Source organism: Pseudochaenichthys georgianus, chromosome 16 (genome assembly GCF_902827115.2).
Source record: "Pseudochaenichthys georgianus chromosome 16, fPseGeo1.2, whole genome shotgun sequence".
Lineage (NCBI taxonomy): Eukaryota > Metazoa > Chordata > Actinopteri > Perciformes > Channichthyidae > Pseudochaenichthys > Pseudochaenichthys georgianus.
In genome coordinates this window covers 24,920,593-24,935,929 of record NC_047518.2, presented here as the reverse complement: position 1 = coordinate 24,935,929, position 15,337 = coordinate 24,920,593, and the positions used below count along the sequence as shown (strand labels likewise).

The following is a 15,337-nucleotide window of genomic DNA, read 5'->3' as shown; positions in this document are numbered from 1 at the left end:
TAAAACAAATGCAAATAAAATTTGTTTTAAAAATCAAAAAAATCTTCTTCTTCTTCTTCTTCTTCTTCTTCTTCTTCTTCTTCTTCTTCTTCTTCTTCTTCTTCTTCTTCTTCAATTGTTTATTCAGATATATAATGTGATTAAAATAGTAAATAATAAAAAAAGAACCACACAGTAGATTATGCAAATCAGAATCCCATTGGTGATCTTTATTAATTAAATGCTTCAACACCACTGATACAAATTATGTCTTTGTCTACCTCGTGTAAATCATAATTTGAGAGAGAATAAATGAAGACAACAAACAGACTTTGATTATTTCTTATGTGACTGAGTATTTTAATTGATCCATAATGTTAATCAAAACAATCCCATGATCTTCAGTTTATTAGATGTGTATTTGTGTTGGGATCTGAGATGAAGACACTGTCTGCCTTGTTTTTAGTCGACCTCCTCGATGGTAGGGCCAGAGGAGGAGCCGCCTCCCGCTCCACCAGAGAAACCTCCAGGCATTCCTCCAGGCATCCCACCTGGCATCCCACCTGGCATCCCACCTGGCATCCCATCCTGGTATAGCTTGGAGATGATGGGGTTGCACACCTTTTCTAGTTCCTTCTGCTGATGATCGTACTCATCCTTCTCTGCCGTCTATGTAACAGAGGGAATAAAACATTTGTTCTCAGATATTACTTTTTAGGTTTGTACATGGTTGTCTGCATGAATTATCTGGAAAGGAAGTGATTGCTTCACAAAGTGCACGAACCACTGCTTTCACAATGCCAGCCAAAGAGGAACTTGTGAATCATGATTCAGTCAACAGTATATACCTGATTTCTGTCGAGCCAGGCAATGACTTCGTTGCACTTTTCTACGATGGTCTTTTTGTCCTCAGGGCTGATCTTGTCTTGGAGCTTCTCGTCCTCCACGGTGCTCTTCATGTTGAAGGTCAGAGACTCGAGTGAGTTCTTGGCTGTGACCTTTTCTCTCTGTATCTCGTCCTCAGCCTTGAACTGCTCAGCCTCCTGCACCATCTGCTCAATGTCCTCCTTGCTCAACCGCCCTATGGAGGAATACATTACAAAGCTATTTACTTTGCATGGAATAGTTTTTTATTCTCTATATTCAAGCGCAGTATTCCTTCAGCTTTTGTGCTTTATCAGTGTTTAATATGGTTACCTACCTTTGTCATTGGTGATGGTGATCTTGTTCTCTTTTCCAGTGCTTTTGTCCACCGCAGACACATTTAGAATGCCATTGGCATCAATGTCAAAGGTCACTTCAATCTGAGGGACTCCTCTGGGAGAAGGTGGAATACCGGTCAGCTCAAACTTGCCCAAGATGTTATTGTCCTTGGTCATGGCTCTCTCACCTTCAAAAACCTGAAACATTTAGATTCTGTCAGTGAACACTTTCAAGAGTAATGTAATAAACTGGGACAATGGATGGGGAACTTGTATTTGTTTAGACCATAACTTCAATATCTCTCTACCTGAATAAGTACACCAGGCTGATTGTCTGAATAGGTGGTAAAGGTCTGGGTTTGCTTGGTGGGGATAGTGGTGTTCCTTTTGATAAGGACAGTCATTACTCCTCCAGCGGTCTCAATTCCCAGGGAAAGTGGTGTGACATCCAGCAGGAGCAGGTCCTGTACATTCTCAGACTTATCACCAGACAAAATGGCTGCTTGCACAGCTGTTTCCAAATGACGACAGGAACAAATTAATATAAACCATGTAATCATGTTTGAATAACACATGTTATATTAAAATAGAAATATGACTGGACATTGTTTATAAATGTAATGCTGGAGAGATACCTACATGCACCATAAGCCACAGCCTCATCCGGGTTGATGCTCTTATTGAGTTCACGTCCATTGAAAAGATCCTGCAGCAGCTTTTGAATCTTGGGTATACGAGTGGAGCCACCCACCAGGACAATGTCATGGATCTGTCCCTTGTCCATCTTGGCATCCCTCAGGGCTTTTTCCACGGGCTCGAGGGTTCCACGGAACAGGTCTGCGTTGAGCTCTTCAAAACGGGCTCTGGTGATGGAAGTGTAGAAATCTGCTCCTTCGTAGAGGGAATCGATCTCAATGCTGGCCTGAGTGCTGCTGGACAGGGTGCGCTTGGCACGCTCGCAGGCTGTGCGCAGTCGACGCACAGCTCGCTTGTTGTCGTTGATTTCTTTTTTGAACTTGCGCTTGAACTCAGCAATGAAGTGGTTAACCATGCGGTTGTCGAAGTCCTCACCACCCAAGTGAGTGTCACCGGCTGTGGACTTGACCTCAAATATGCCATCCTCAATGGTCAGGATTGACACATCAAAAGTACCACCTCCAAGGTCAAAGATAAGGACATTACGTTCACTGCCAACCTGAAATAAATGGCAAATATTATTAAAGGTATTCCATGAAAGAGATTAAGGTCCATATTTTATTAGTTAGTTACCTTTTTGTCCAGGCCATAAGCAATGGCTGCAGCAGTGGGTTCATTGATGATGCGCAGCACATTCAGGCCAGCAATGGTCCCAGCATCTTTGGTGGCTTGACGCTGGGAGTCATTGAAGTAAGCAGGAACTGTGATAACTGCATTATTCACGGCCTGTAAAGACAGGAGAACATTAAGTTAACAAAAAGCATATGTGTGTTTAACCTGTTTTTCAGGTTTCAGGCTTGAAAATGACATGCCCAGAACAAATTATATTAAGTGATATCTTCACTTCTAAAAGGGGTACATTAATAATCTTTTTTCTCAAAGCAATGATACACCTGTGAGTTGGATGTAGAAATCAATATAGATGTTTTTTATTTTAAAGGAAATTCAGATTGAACATAGTAAAAAACTGTAAATTATAGTTTCCGTTGTTAGAAATTAAAATCAATGTTTTGATAGCATAAGTGCACCTTAAACATACCGTCAATTTAAATGCTGTATTATACTGAAAAAACAGAAGTTCTTGTGCACAACCAGTTGTTAAGCTTTTATTCTGAAAATCCTTCATCTCCGGTTAGCATTTAGCATGAGGCTAATATACCATTTACTATAGAGGTGAATTTAGCAGCGATATGATGATGCACACCGGAACCTACTGATTTCGACACTACAACTATAGACGTTGAGATATTATTATTGTTGAATTTGAAATAAAGGTACAGTTTATTTGAGTACGTTATTGTTTACAGATGTGGCTAGCATGTGTCAACATCATGGACGACCGGAAACCAAACTGCCGTGATGTATTTCCTGTATTTATTGGAGTATTGATTACAGCGTTTAGAACGTGTTAAATGAAAAGTCATGAAAGAGTTAAGGAAGAGAAAAGGCGTGTTTAGATGTTTAGATATATATTGAATGTACAATGTCTGTATCCTCTGATATGCGTAACAACGGACATTGAAACGTGGAGAGCCGGCCCGCAGGGAGGAGCCAGCAGAGGATATATAAAGAGCGCGACCTGAGGTGTTCGGCCTCTTTCTTCACTATACCACCCAGAGACACAGCTGTTTTTTCTGTCGAACAATATCCTGTTTGTGAACATAACCGTGCCATTATTTTTTAATTAAAGTACCAATTCGAAACAATCTCAGAGACTCCATTTAGTCTCCTTTTAAGCGTCTCTCCTGGACGCGAAAATAAACAACACAGATAACACCGTCCAAAAAAAAAACATCACTTATAGTGAAAACCACCCTTGAATGACAGGATAGTAGACTAAAAGCTTTAGGAATCCAGACTAAAACATATAAGTACCGTGTATCAAGATTGATGCAAAACAAGAGAAATTCGACCTTTTTAGAGAGGTTTAGAAAAAACAAAACCCACCTCTGGGGTCATTTGGGTATATTTGCCATATCTCTGGAACCTGTTGAGGTCTCCATATTAAGTTGAATAATTAAAACGAAAGTTATTATAATCAAATATATTCATGTATAACAATGAAAATGCATTATATGTCATGTTGTTCTATAATCACAGTATTTACAAACACAAGGGGTTTGGTAAATTGAGTTTAAAGGTGACATGTCATGCTTTTCCGGTTATTACCCGTCCCCTTGTGTGTTATGAAGGGTTTTATGCATGTAAACGGTGTGCAGAGTCAAAACCCTCAAAGTGCACCCTGTAGCGAGTAAAACTCTAACACAGAGAAGAACTCCCCAAAACGCCTCGTTGGTGAAACGTCATCATCCATTTGATTCTTCCGGGTACATCAGGACGTCATGTTGTAACCGGAACGAAATGGACCAATCCGTGGAGCCGTTACGTTAAGTCCTCCGGGCTGCTGCTGATAACAGACAGTTACGATCGCGGCAAAATTCGATCTGCAGACCCATTCTCACAGCGTTTATCAACCTTTTTCTTCTCAATATCAAGCCACACTTATTGTTTTTACTTCGGCTGAGACTGTGTGTGTGCTCAGGGTGAGTTTGGCTGTGTTTTGCTGTGTATCGCTAAACAAGGAAATCACACCTCTACGGAGCTCAGCGCGATTCACAACGTGAAACAATCGGACGTTGTGAATCACCCCGAGCACACACAAAGTCTCAGCCGAAGGAAAAACAATAAGTGTGGCTTGATATTGAGAAGAAAAAGGTTGATGAACGCTGTGAGAATGGGTCTGCAGAGAGAATTTCGCCGCGATCGCAACTGTCTGTTATCAGCAGCAGCCCGGAGGAGACATCAGCTGAGCTGCGTGTGTGTGTGAGGAAGTCTGTGGATTGGTCAATCGGAGCACACTGGGCTCACAGGGAGGGGGGCAAGAGCTCCAACGAGCCGTTTAGTGGAGAGAGTGAATACACGTAGTTTACAGAGATGCTGTATGCGAAACAATGTGAGTTTGGAAAATTGCACAGTATTTTTCTATTGTAATATCCCTCAACAATGGTATTATGATCAGTAGAAAGGACCATGACATGTGACCTTTAAGGCATATTATAGTTTATCACTATGGGTCTCACTGTTTAAAGAGGGGAGACAGTTGTCTTCACTCACAGCAAGCTGTGCACAGGAGGCCCCTGACTCAAAGGAAAAGTACTGAAGCCCAAAAATGGGTTTAGGCCATACCACAGGAGAATATGTCTGGACATGTCCAGTCCTGCATACCAGAGGCCATGACCTATGACCTTTCCCCACATATATGGGTATGAAGGTGTATATTTGGTTTTCTGTCCCTGTGTGGAGCATAAAAGCACTGGTTGAGAGGGAGAAAGCTCCAGAGCGGGGGTTCTATTTCGTCCCTACTGACTGCCAGAGGCGGTGCTTTAGCACTGGATATATCCATCGCATGCATGCGCAGTTCGAGTACCTAATAACAACAAAGTCACCTGTGACCCACGTGACGACGGCTACATAGGCCGGCGTCATTAGCAGGTCGGCTCCTTTTCATCTTCTTGCTTCGCGAGAGTACGGTGGTTGCATTTTTGTAACCTACAAGCGTTCGTTGGAACGTTAGATCTAAGGATTTCCCCGCATACAGCTGGCTGCGTGCACTTTCGTGACTATTCCAGTCGGGGCTACGGGCTACCCGTCCCCCAGCAGCTGTGGCCGCCTACGCGGAAAACTTCGACGGACAGGTCGGCTTGGTCGGTGATGGCAGTGTTTCCGCTCCCTCTCCCAGCTAAACTGTCCTGATTTCTGTCTTGTTTACTATTTGGCTTTTACTTTTTTGGTGACGGCAGAGTTTCCGCTCCCTCTCCCATGAGTTGCCCTTGCTGTGCTATTTTGTACTGTTTCTGGAATTGTGCCGAGCTATTATTAGCATTTTGAGTTTCCAGTTTAGCTGTGTTTCCTCGGTTAACTAGTTAGCAGTAGTGTGGCTCAGCCTAACGCCCCGTCTACACTACAGGCATCGAAAAATGCTTTCAACGCTTCGCCCATTCATTTGAATGGGGTGACGTAGAAGATTTTGAATCTTTGCCGAACTGCATTGTGGGGAGCATGGCATGGCTTTGCAAGCATCGTGAGCATCAAAAGTTGAGCAATGTTCAACTTTTGATGCTCCCGATGCTTTCGAAGCTGGCATCAGCCAATCAATTCCCGTTTATACAAATCCCGCCAGTACAAGCGCTAGCCAATCAAACCGCGTGCAAGCTGGGAGAGCCAGACCGCAGTTCATTTCCTCATATTCCAAATGAGAAATTACGGTAGCAAATCACCCGGTTCTTTACGACCATAACTATTTACCGGGATACAAACCGGAGGAACCAGGTATGGAGGGAGGTGGCAGAGACAGTGGGTGAAACTGGTAGGTTTTTGCCTGTTTGGGGAGTTTATATATATATATATTGCTCGCATAAAATCCCCGGGGTTTTTTGCTTTGTATGTCGGGGCGGGAGATTCATGTGATTGGTTGTTGGTCGCATTGCTCGCAAAAAATCCTCAAGCTGTCAGACACGCCCAGCTCCAAGATTTTCAAGATTTTTGAAAAGCTGCTGTGTGGATGTACCGTAACTGTGTCCTGTCGCGCAGCCACTTGGCTGACGCTGGATTAAGCCGGGATTATCCGTGCTGTTTTTTCTTTAGAGGCCAAATTCTCGTTTAGCCTGTGTTTACGTTTAACTTTGTCATTATCCGAACCAGTGAAGGCAGTGTTTTCGTCCCCGCTCCTGGTGAGCGTGTTGCCTGATTGTTAGCAGCAACCGCTGGGCTAAACTGTTCTGTTGAGCTTCTTTATTTTATTTTTATTTCAGCTAGGTGAAGGCGGTGCAGTCGCTCCCGCTCCCTTTGCTGGTAACGTGGGTGTCGGACATTGCTCTACTTTTCCCGTTCAGCAGGTAGCTGGTGAAGGCTGTGTCCTCGCACCCGCTCCCGGTTGCCCTGCATCTGGCCACCTACATAATGGCTCATTCATGTAGCGCCTGTATAGCTCCTCTTGAGCCCGAGGACGGCCATGACCGCTGCCCCTCTTGGTCTCGAGCATTTGAGGGAGGGTCTCATGCAGAAACGCCTGCATGAACTGTAACTGTAGCCTGCATGAACTGTAACTGTATCCCTCGGGCGCTCAGAGTAGCTAGAGTTGCAGAGGTGGAGCGTTTGGCAGCAGCCAACGGACACCTCTCCTCGTCACATCTTCCTCCAGAGCAGTTTAGCCGTTCCCAGCGACGCAAGGGAACGATGGCTGTGGGGTCAACCCCCAATAGAAGGTCTAGCAACAGGCTGTCCACTAAGGTGGATCAGTGAGCTGCCAACATGAGCATGATGAAGACGCTCCTCTTGGCCTTTCAGCCAGGGGCCGGTATAGGGGCTACTAGCTTGCTGCCCGCCCCTCCTTCGGTTGCCGCACATCCACATGACGATGTCATGTCACTAGCGGCTTCGGCTAACCTCTTCAACGAAGAGGTGGAGGACGAGGCCCCGCTCACTCCCGAGTAGGCTTCCCACTCCTCTGCTCAGGGTTCTCTGCAGGGCGCGGAGGACGCCTCCATGGCTGCCATTATTCGTGTGGCCCTGGCACACTTACAGCTTCCGGTTCCGCAGGCCGACCCGGCTCAGGCTAGCGCCTTCTTCAGGCGTAACCCTGCCACTGTCCTCCTCACTGTTCCTCCTTCAGAGGAGTACCTGAGGGAGGTCCATGCATGCTGGAGAGACACCAATGCTCTCTCCCACTCTGGCTCTGATGCCCAGACCTTGGTTGCCATGCAAGATCCGGCGAGGGTGGGGCTGGGTCGCATGCCACCCATTGAGCCCACCATCGCCTCCCTGATTCTGGCTCCTGATGAGGCTCTAAGGCCCTCGGCCTCAGTGCAGGGTCACAGACGAACTGCTTTGTAAGGCCTACGACGCAGCGGCACGCATAGGTCGTATCGGAAACTCTCATTTAATGTGGCAGGCTCCGGCTGAGACTCCTTTGCTGGGCCTCAGTGATGCATCACTGCAGGCCTTTGCTTTAATGACTAGGGAACTGGGGCGAGTTATGTCCTTACTGGCGCAGTCTCCTCTAACGGAGACATGTAGGAGAGTCCTCCGTAGTGTGCCAGTCGAGCCAGGGGAGCTGTTTGGGGCAGCTGCCCTGGAGGCACTGGAACGTGCTGCCAAGCTAGGCAGACCAGGCAGCAGCTCTCGGGTCTTCATAGGCCTGTGCCCACTCCCAGCAGGCCCAGGGGCCCCTCTAGCATACGCACTCAGCCACCAGCTTACAGCGGTGGTTTGCGGAGGTCCCAGCGGCCCACTCAACTGCCTACCAGTGAGTTTCGGGCCCCTGATCGCCGGCCTTCTAGGCAGCCTCGTACCTCAGCGCTTTACCGGCACCCCCAAGGGGCTCCAGAGGCCGGGGCCGGTCGTCGGCTGCTTTTCCCAGCAGCTGCTCAGCTACTTGGCTGCCCTTACTTCCGACCCCTGGGTAGTTTCCACCCTAACCCGGGGATACGAATTGCAGTTCCGACGCCGGCCCCTAGCCTTCGGCCGGGTCAGAATGACAGTTGTCAGCGACCCAGTGAAGGCCTTAGCTCTGGCCCAAGAGTTATCCGTCCTCTTGGCCAAGGGCGCAATCGAGCCAGTAGACCCTCTGCTTCAGCCCGGGGGGTTCTACTCGGCGTACTTTCTTGTGACCAAGAAAGTTGGCGGATTCCGTCCAGTCTTGGACCTCAGAGGACTCCTGAATTCCTGATGGTGCTGCCCTTTCATATGCTAACCACAGCAGACATCCTTCGTGTTGTCACACAGGGGGAGTGGTTCGCAACCGTGTACTTGAGGGACACCTACTTCCACGTGCCAATTGCATCCCATCACCGGAAGTTCCTGAGGTTCGCCTTTCGGGGCCAACATGTTTCGGGTGCTTCCCTTTGGTCTCTCCCTCTCTCCAAGGGTGTTCACCAGGGTCGTGGCGGCAGCTCTCGCATCCCTGGCTGATCTGCGTGCCATCCCGGCCTCAAGTGGCCCAGGATATGGTGCGCCTCTTGTCTCACGTAGCCCGGTTGGGCCTGAGAGTGAACACGAGAAGAGTTGTCTGGACCCTGCCCAACAGGTCACTTACCTGGGGATGGTCCTAGATTCGGTCGCCATGAGGGCCTACCTGACACCTCGTCGTGTGGACGACATTTCCCACCTTCTTCCCATCTTCAGGCTGGGCAAGAGGCTGCCTTACATCCAGTTCCTCCGGCTCCTGGGCACACTGATGGCTGCCTCAGCCATTGTGCCCTTAGGCCTGCTGTCTTTATGCAGGGAAGGGAAGTCAGTGTGTCACAGTGGTGCCTCCACTCTCTGTCACGCTGGGGGGATAGGGCCTATCTTCTGATGGGTGCACCCATGGGCGCCATCCCATCCCACCGGGAGACTGTCAGCGTAGATGCATGTCTCTCAGGGTGGGGTGCAGTGTGGCTGGGCAGAACTGCTCAGGGTCAGTGGTCCACCCAGGAGGGTGCGCACCATATCAATGTTGTAGAGCTTCGGGCTGTGCTGCTTGCACTCAAGCACTTTTTACCCCAACTGGCGGGCAGGCATGTGCTTGTTTGTTCGGACAACATGTCCGCCGTTGCCCATATCAACCACCAAGGGGGTACCAGGTCCGTTCAGCTGCTCCGGCTTTCAGAGAACCTCTTGTCTTGGGTGTCTCCCCGCCTGATCAGTCTGCGGGCAGCTTTTTTACCAGGAGACCGAAATCGGGTTGCGGATTTCCTCTCTCGGCACAAACCTCCACCTGGGGAGTGGAGGCTTCATCCAGAGGTGGTGGAGTCAATTTGGAGCCTTTTTGGCAGGGCCGAGGTGGACCTCTTCGCCTTGGAAGAATTGAGGCACTGCCCCCTCTGGTTCTCCTGGACGGAGGTGACAAGCCCGATGGAGCAGGGCGCTCTGGCGCACGACTTCCCGCCACTGCCTCTGATATTGCAGACGCTTCACAGGGTTCTTACTCAAGGGCACAGGCTCCTTCTGGTCGCCCCCCATTGGCCGGGGAGAGTTTGGTTCCCACTGCTGCGCAGTCTCTGCTGCAGCCCACCATGGCATCTCCCCAACAGGAAGGACCTTCTGTCACAGCTCAGGGGTCAGCTCAGGCCTAGCCTCTGAGGGGCCAAACCCACTGTTGAGCGTTTTCACGGCATCCGTCAGGGAAACTATCCTGAATGCCAGAGCACCATCCACTCGAGCACAGTACGAGTGCAAATGGAAGCTCTTCTCCCACTGGTGTTCGGGTAAGGCCGAGAATCCAGAGCATTATTGTTCTGTGGCCACCATTTTAGAGTTTCTGCAGTCCCTTCTGGATAGTGGTCGTTCTCACTCCACTTTGGTCTATAGGGCTGCTATACCTGCCCGACATGTGGGAGTCGACGGCACCACAGTGGGGCGCCACAGGTTGGTGTCCCTCTTCCTGAGAGGGGCTTTACGGCAGCTTCCCGTCTGGCACATTCTCCAGGTTCTACCGGGTCAATGTCGCCACTCCCCATCCTTTGGGCGTGGTCCTGTTGCAGAGCTCCGCTGCTTCCAGCTAGGTAAGCAAGTGTTTGGATTCTTCATGAGATGGTTGGCATAAGTCATCCAGTGCTAAAGCACCGCCTCTGGCGGTCAGTAGGGACGAAATAGAACAATAGTTACGGCTGTAACTACGGTTCTATGAGTCCCGGATGACCACCAGAGTTTCCTGTCACTCAGAATTCTTGTGTGCTCGCGAGAAGATTCTGGGAACCGACCTGGGAACCGACCTGGGAACCGACCTGGGAACCGTTTCCACTGCAGGCCTCGCTCGGCCTCGCTCGGTTTGGTTAGGCCTTATTAGGCCCGGCTCACTTTAATGCTGCGCTTCCATTACAGTTTAGGAACTGGGGTAGTTACTATAGTAACGCAGTGTAGGCGGAGCCGTGACGTCATCTTCAATGAGAGCCCCAGAAAAACAACACAGCCGTTAGCTCTTAGCATATCTGTTCAGAAACGAGACAAAAGTTAAACAAGTACAAACCACAGACTGCCTGTGTCATGGCGATTACAGTCGCTGGTTTATTTATGTCTGTAGGCCGTTGTTGTGAGTGTGGATGGTCGGAGCATATATAACGTTAGCTTAGCCAAGCTCCATTTAGAAAACACGCATTTTAAAAGGGTTTTTCGCCTGCCGTCTGTCTGGAGACTTGTCAAAGCATTGGTTTTTACTAACCGGTATCAGTATGTTGTTATTTCGGCATCATTTTGAAACGTGTATTACAATTAAATCATGGTGAAATATGTTCATCTTGTTGTAGTTGTAGCCCCCTTGCCAGCGATTCGCTCTCTAGTTTAGGATACTCAGCCCGACTCAGCCTGGTTGTTCCTGGCCCTAGAACCACGATTTTATGGGGCCAGAAAAACTGTGAATTAGGACCCGCTAGCCGGTACTAGGCCAAGTGGAAACGCAAGTGGGCCAGTTGAAGTTAGAATGTAATGTCACAACTGAAGTGAACCAGTTGAAGTTAGAATTTAATGTAAGAAATGTAAAACTGTGAATTGAGGTTTATATTAGAAAAGGAACACAACATGATATACTTGTATGATTGTCACATTGTAACGAGAGAAGGTAAAAAGCCTGTAAAAGTGTGGACCATTTTCTTCAAATAAAATCATCCCACCTTTTTGGATTGGGATAACTTAAAAGAAATCTGCGCTCTCCTCTCATGCTTAAAGGTAAGATTGCACAACTGCCACACTCACACTTAGGCAGGGCCACACCTCATTACTGATACCAGAATCCTTTGGGATCGCTTATACAGATTTAGTGCGTTGTCTGAATTGAAACAGCAGTTAATTTAACCTGGTTCTTCAGGAGTTAGTAGAGGTGAGACCTTGCTGATCCAGGTGGATCCGAGCCTGGTAGTAAACTTACATAGACTCAATAGCTTCTGTGTCTGAGTAATTGCCGGAATAAATTAACAGGCCTCCTGACTCCAACAAACCCATTGATCGATTTTGGTGATTGACACCTCTTTTGAACCGTTAGAGCCAATAGAATCGAGGGGGAGTTCCTAAATCCATCTAAACATTACCATTGAGGATTGAGAGTGATGCACACGCAGTTTGCCCAAACCGAAAGTGATGTTACACTCTATAGAAAACTACATTTATTGCCATAAATATGATGATGGATTAACCTATGGATTAACCTTCAGCAGCGTTGTTCTCGTTGTAATGCCATTGAACAGAACTTTTGATCAGAACAACAGCTAAGGTAAGAAGTTTTTAGCCGTTTTGGCTCCGTAAAGCACATTTCTTTGTTATTGTTTCTTGTCGTTTGGCCACGAGTTCTGATAGCTCAGTGATGATACTTATATTTCTGTAATCTGTGGAATCTCAGCATGCTAATCAATATCTTTGTTGTGCAGATCCGATAAGTAATAAGGGTATTTTACCTTGAGTTCTGTGCTAAGTGCATTAGCATTTTTTAGCTCAGGGCTAATTCAGAGCCTTTGTTATTACCCTTTTGTTTCGTTTAGCTAAAAACGGTTAATATTGTCTGATAGCTGAGTTTGTATGACACATTCATAGTTTGTTAAATATTAAGAAGCCCTCAGATGCTGTTTCTTGCAAGATGGTGCGTTTTGCCCCCGCACGCAGGGCCGTGGGGTTTAACTGGTTAAACTAGTGTCCTTTTTACAAATCTGTCTCTGGTTTAAGACACTTAAAAATACTTTTTTTCACAATGTCTTGTGATTCAGAGGGAATTGCTTTGATTCTTAAGTTATGGGAACAAATGTTATTATTAAAAATGTTTCCTGACCGTTGAAGAATGTCACCTTTTATCTCCATACACCGGAGAATCGGTCATTTTGAGAAGAGGGTCATACACATATTGTCATTTACCTTGCCGAGATAAGCCTCAGAGATCTCCTTCATCTTGATGAGGACCATCGAGGAAACCTCCTCGGGGAAGAAGCTCTTGATCTCCCCCTTGTATTCAACCTCCATCTTGGGCTTGGTTGCGTCATTCACAACCTTGAAGGGCCAGTACTTCATATCTGACTGCACTACAGGATCGTCAAACTTACGACCGATCAGGCGCTTAGCATCTAAAGGACATTAAAGTGAAATATATCTCTGTAAGTCATATATTCATTGAGCATCACTGATTCTGAAGCTATTGCTTTGTTGGTGTTGCTGTCCTTACCAAATACAGTGTTGGTTGGGTTCATGGCCACCTGGTTCTTCGCGGCATCTCCAATCAGCCTCTCAGTGTCTGTGAAGGCCACATAGCTGGGTGTGGTCCTGTTTCCTTGGTCATTAGCAATGATCTCCACTTTGCCATGCTGGAAGATGCCCACACAGGAATATGTGGTGCCCAGATCAATGCCAACTGCTGGTCCTTTAGACATCTTCAATAAAAGAAAAATAGATACAAGAAATGTGTTGTAGACCTTTTTTCTTTCTGGTAAATTAAATTGTATTGCATTAATTCACTGAATACAGGTTTATATTTCATTAACTAATTATGGTTGATATTGTTTGGTACATCAAAATATTTCCTTGTAGTATTTTAAACACTATGTACACGCACATGTACCTACTGTGTGTGCAAATGTGTTTCTGTCCCTGTTACATAAGTCCAGATGCAGGCCACGTGAGGCTAAGCTAGCGGGGATGTGGCACCCATTTTGTACGTAGTGGCCTAAACCATCTTCTGACACTGGAGACCCAATGACTGGACCATGTAACACTACCCTTTAATTCCCTCTCCAAACCCCTTCCCTCTCCACTCCTCCCTGGGCCACAGTTAGGCTGGTGAAATGTGATGTACTGTTCCTGGGATAGTGATCAGTGTGACTATATTCCGACAGCTAGCTCCAAATAGCTTACAGTAACTATAATTGGCATCAGTGCATTGCAATGAATGAAAGGTCACTCGTGAACAGGTCATTAATCAGTGCCCAATATACAAGATTTGCCAGATTTCCTTAAACAATTATATATACAACATAATACAATCAGAGAAGTACAGTCTTGAGGTGCAGTAACAACATGTTTGCCTAATGAAGAGGAAAAGAAAAGCTTCTTGTTTGTTCACACTTCTTGGGGTTGAGCTGTGTCACAACCACCAGAGGCAGAAAATTACCCTTAATACAGCAAATAAACCACATAACACATATTTAACACAAATATTCTAACTAATTACAGAGCAAAAACTGCCTTGATCAAAGTTAAACCTTTTTTGTGATTATTTTCATTGTATGCTATGTTTGCTAAATAGGTCAAAGTATAAGCTCTATAATGTCCAAGAAGTGCTTACACTGGAAGGGAATATTGAATTATCACTTGTTATCCACTTGCGTAACACAGAGCAGCACATGCTGACACAGCGCTGTTGCTTCACAGCCTTACCCAAGCCCACATGTGGAACTTGCCAGTACAGTTCCACAAAGATATGTTGGAACAACACAACGGCCTGTGAGTCAGTGATATACATATGGAGGCTGTTTCTGTAACGGTATGCTATTCAGTTTCCTCTGGTTGAGGCAATCCTGAAGAGATATAATCACATTGAATTGACTGAATTGACTTGAATTATATGTTATGTCATAGAAAAGAATGTTCACAATAATTTAAAGGGCAGTGTTGGGGAAGCTACCAGCACCCAACCTAGGGAAAATACCCATATTTTGGTTAACTATAAGACAAAGTAGTTCAAGCTACTTGTAAAATAAAAAGGATACAATTAAAAGTGTGATAAATAACCTTCCTACACCACTTGATAAAGTACATATCCTTTAACTTGTGAGAAGAGGATCATAGGTTTCGGGTTACAGTATTAAATATGTCCTTTTAAGGCTGAACATTGTTTGCAGTTTTAAGTAGTTAAATACTACAAATAATGGCAGAATATGTATATTACCGTGCAAATATGAATTCAGATGAACTAACAGCAGGCCAATGCAAAATGCAGTTAAACTACTAGTTGAATTACATAGTTTACTACGCCCCAATGCTTCCACAAGGGATTTTTTTTAACTTGTCACACAGTCACTGAACTGTGTTTTTTTGTAGGATTTCTACTGCAGCTTGACATGCTATTGTTTGACAGAAACCATGCAGGCCTCACTCTGATTGGGGATTACTTCTTAGATTTCGCACTAAGGCTTTTAAGCAGCAAGCAAAACAGACTATGATGCCAGGCTGAGTGCAATGCTTTATATAGAAGGGGTTACCTTGTTGTCGGACGTTCAAGACTTGACAGTTTACTAAGTTAGAGCGGCGCTTAGTTTTTGACCAGCACAGAACACTCCTCTCCAGCACCGGCTCCTTTCCCTCTCGTGGCAGGCGGAATAAGAGGACGAGTGTCTCTGCTTTCCAGTGTATATAAAGCAAGAGCCCATTAGGGTGTCAGGTGACCACCAAGGAAAGCACTAGGCCCATGTGTCTGCTTATTGACTCAATTTAATTTAAATAAAGCGTGC

General features: G+C 46.3%; 1 protein-coding gene across 1 annotated transcript; it reads right to left on the bottom strand.

The window, feature by feature from the left end:
* Positions 1-179: 179 nt before the first annotated feature.
* On the bottom strand, positions 180-15,207 carry hsc70 (heat shock cognate 70). The gene is made up of 9 exons (XM_034101870.1): positions 15,089-15,207; positions 13,057-13,261; positions 12,753-12,958; positions 2,451-2,603; positions 1,821-2,376; positions 1,490-1,692; positions 1,181-1,379; positions 828-1,060; positions 180-648 (listed from the first exon to the last, which is right to left on the bottom strand). Exons 2-9 carry the CDS (start codon positions 13,259-13,261, stop codon positions 442-444), a joined length of 1,962 nt encoding a protein of 653 aa, XP_033957761.1. The 5' UTR covers positions 15,089-15,207; the 3' UTR covers positions 180-441.
* Positions 15,208-15,337: the final 130 nt, after the last annotated feature.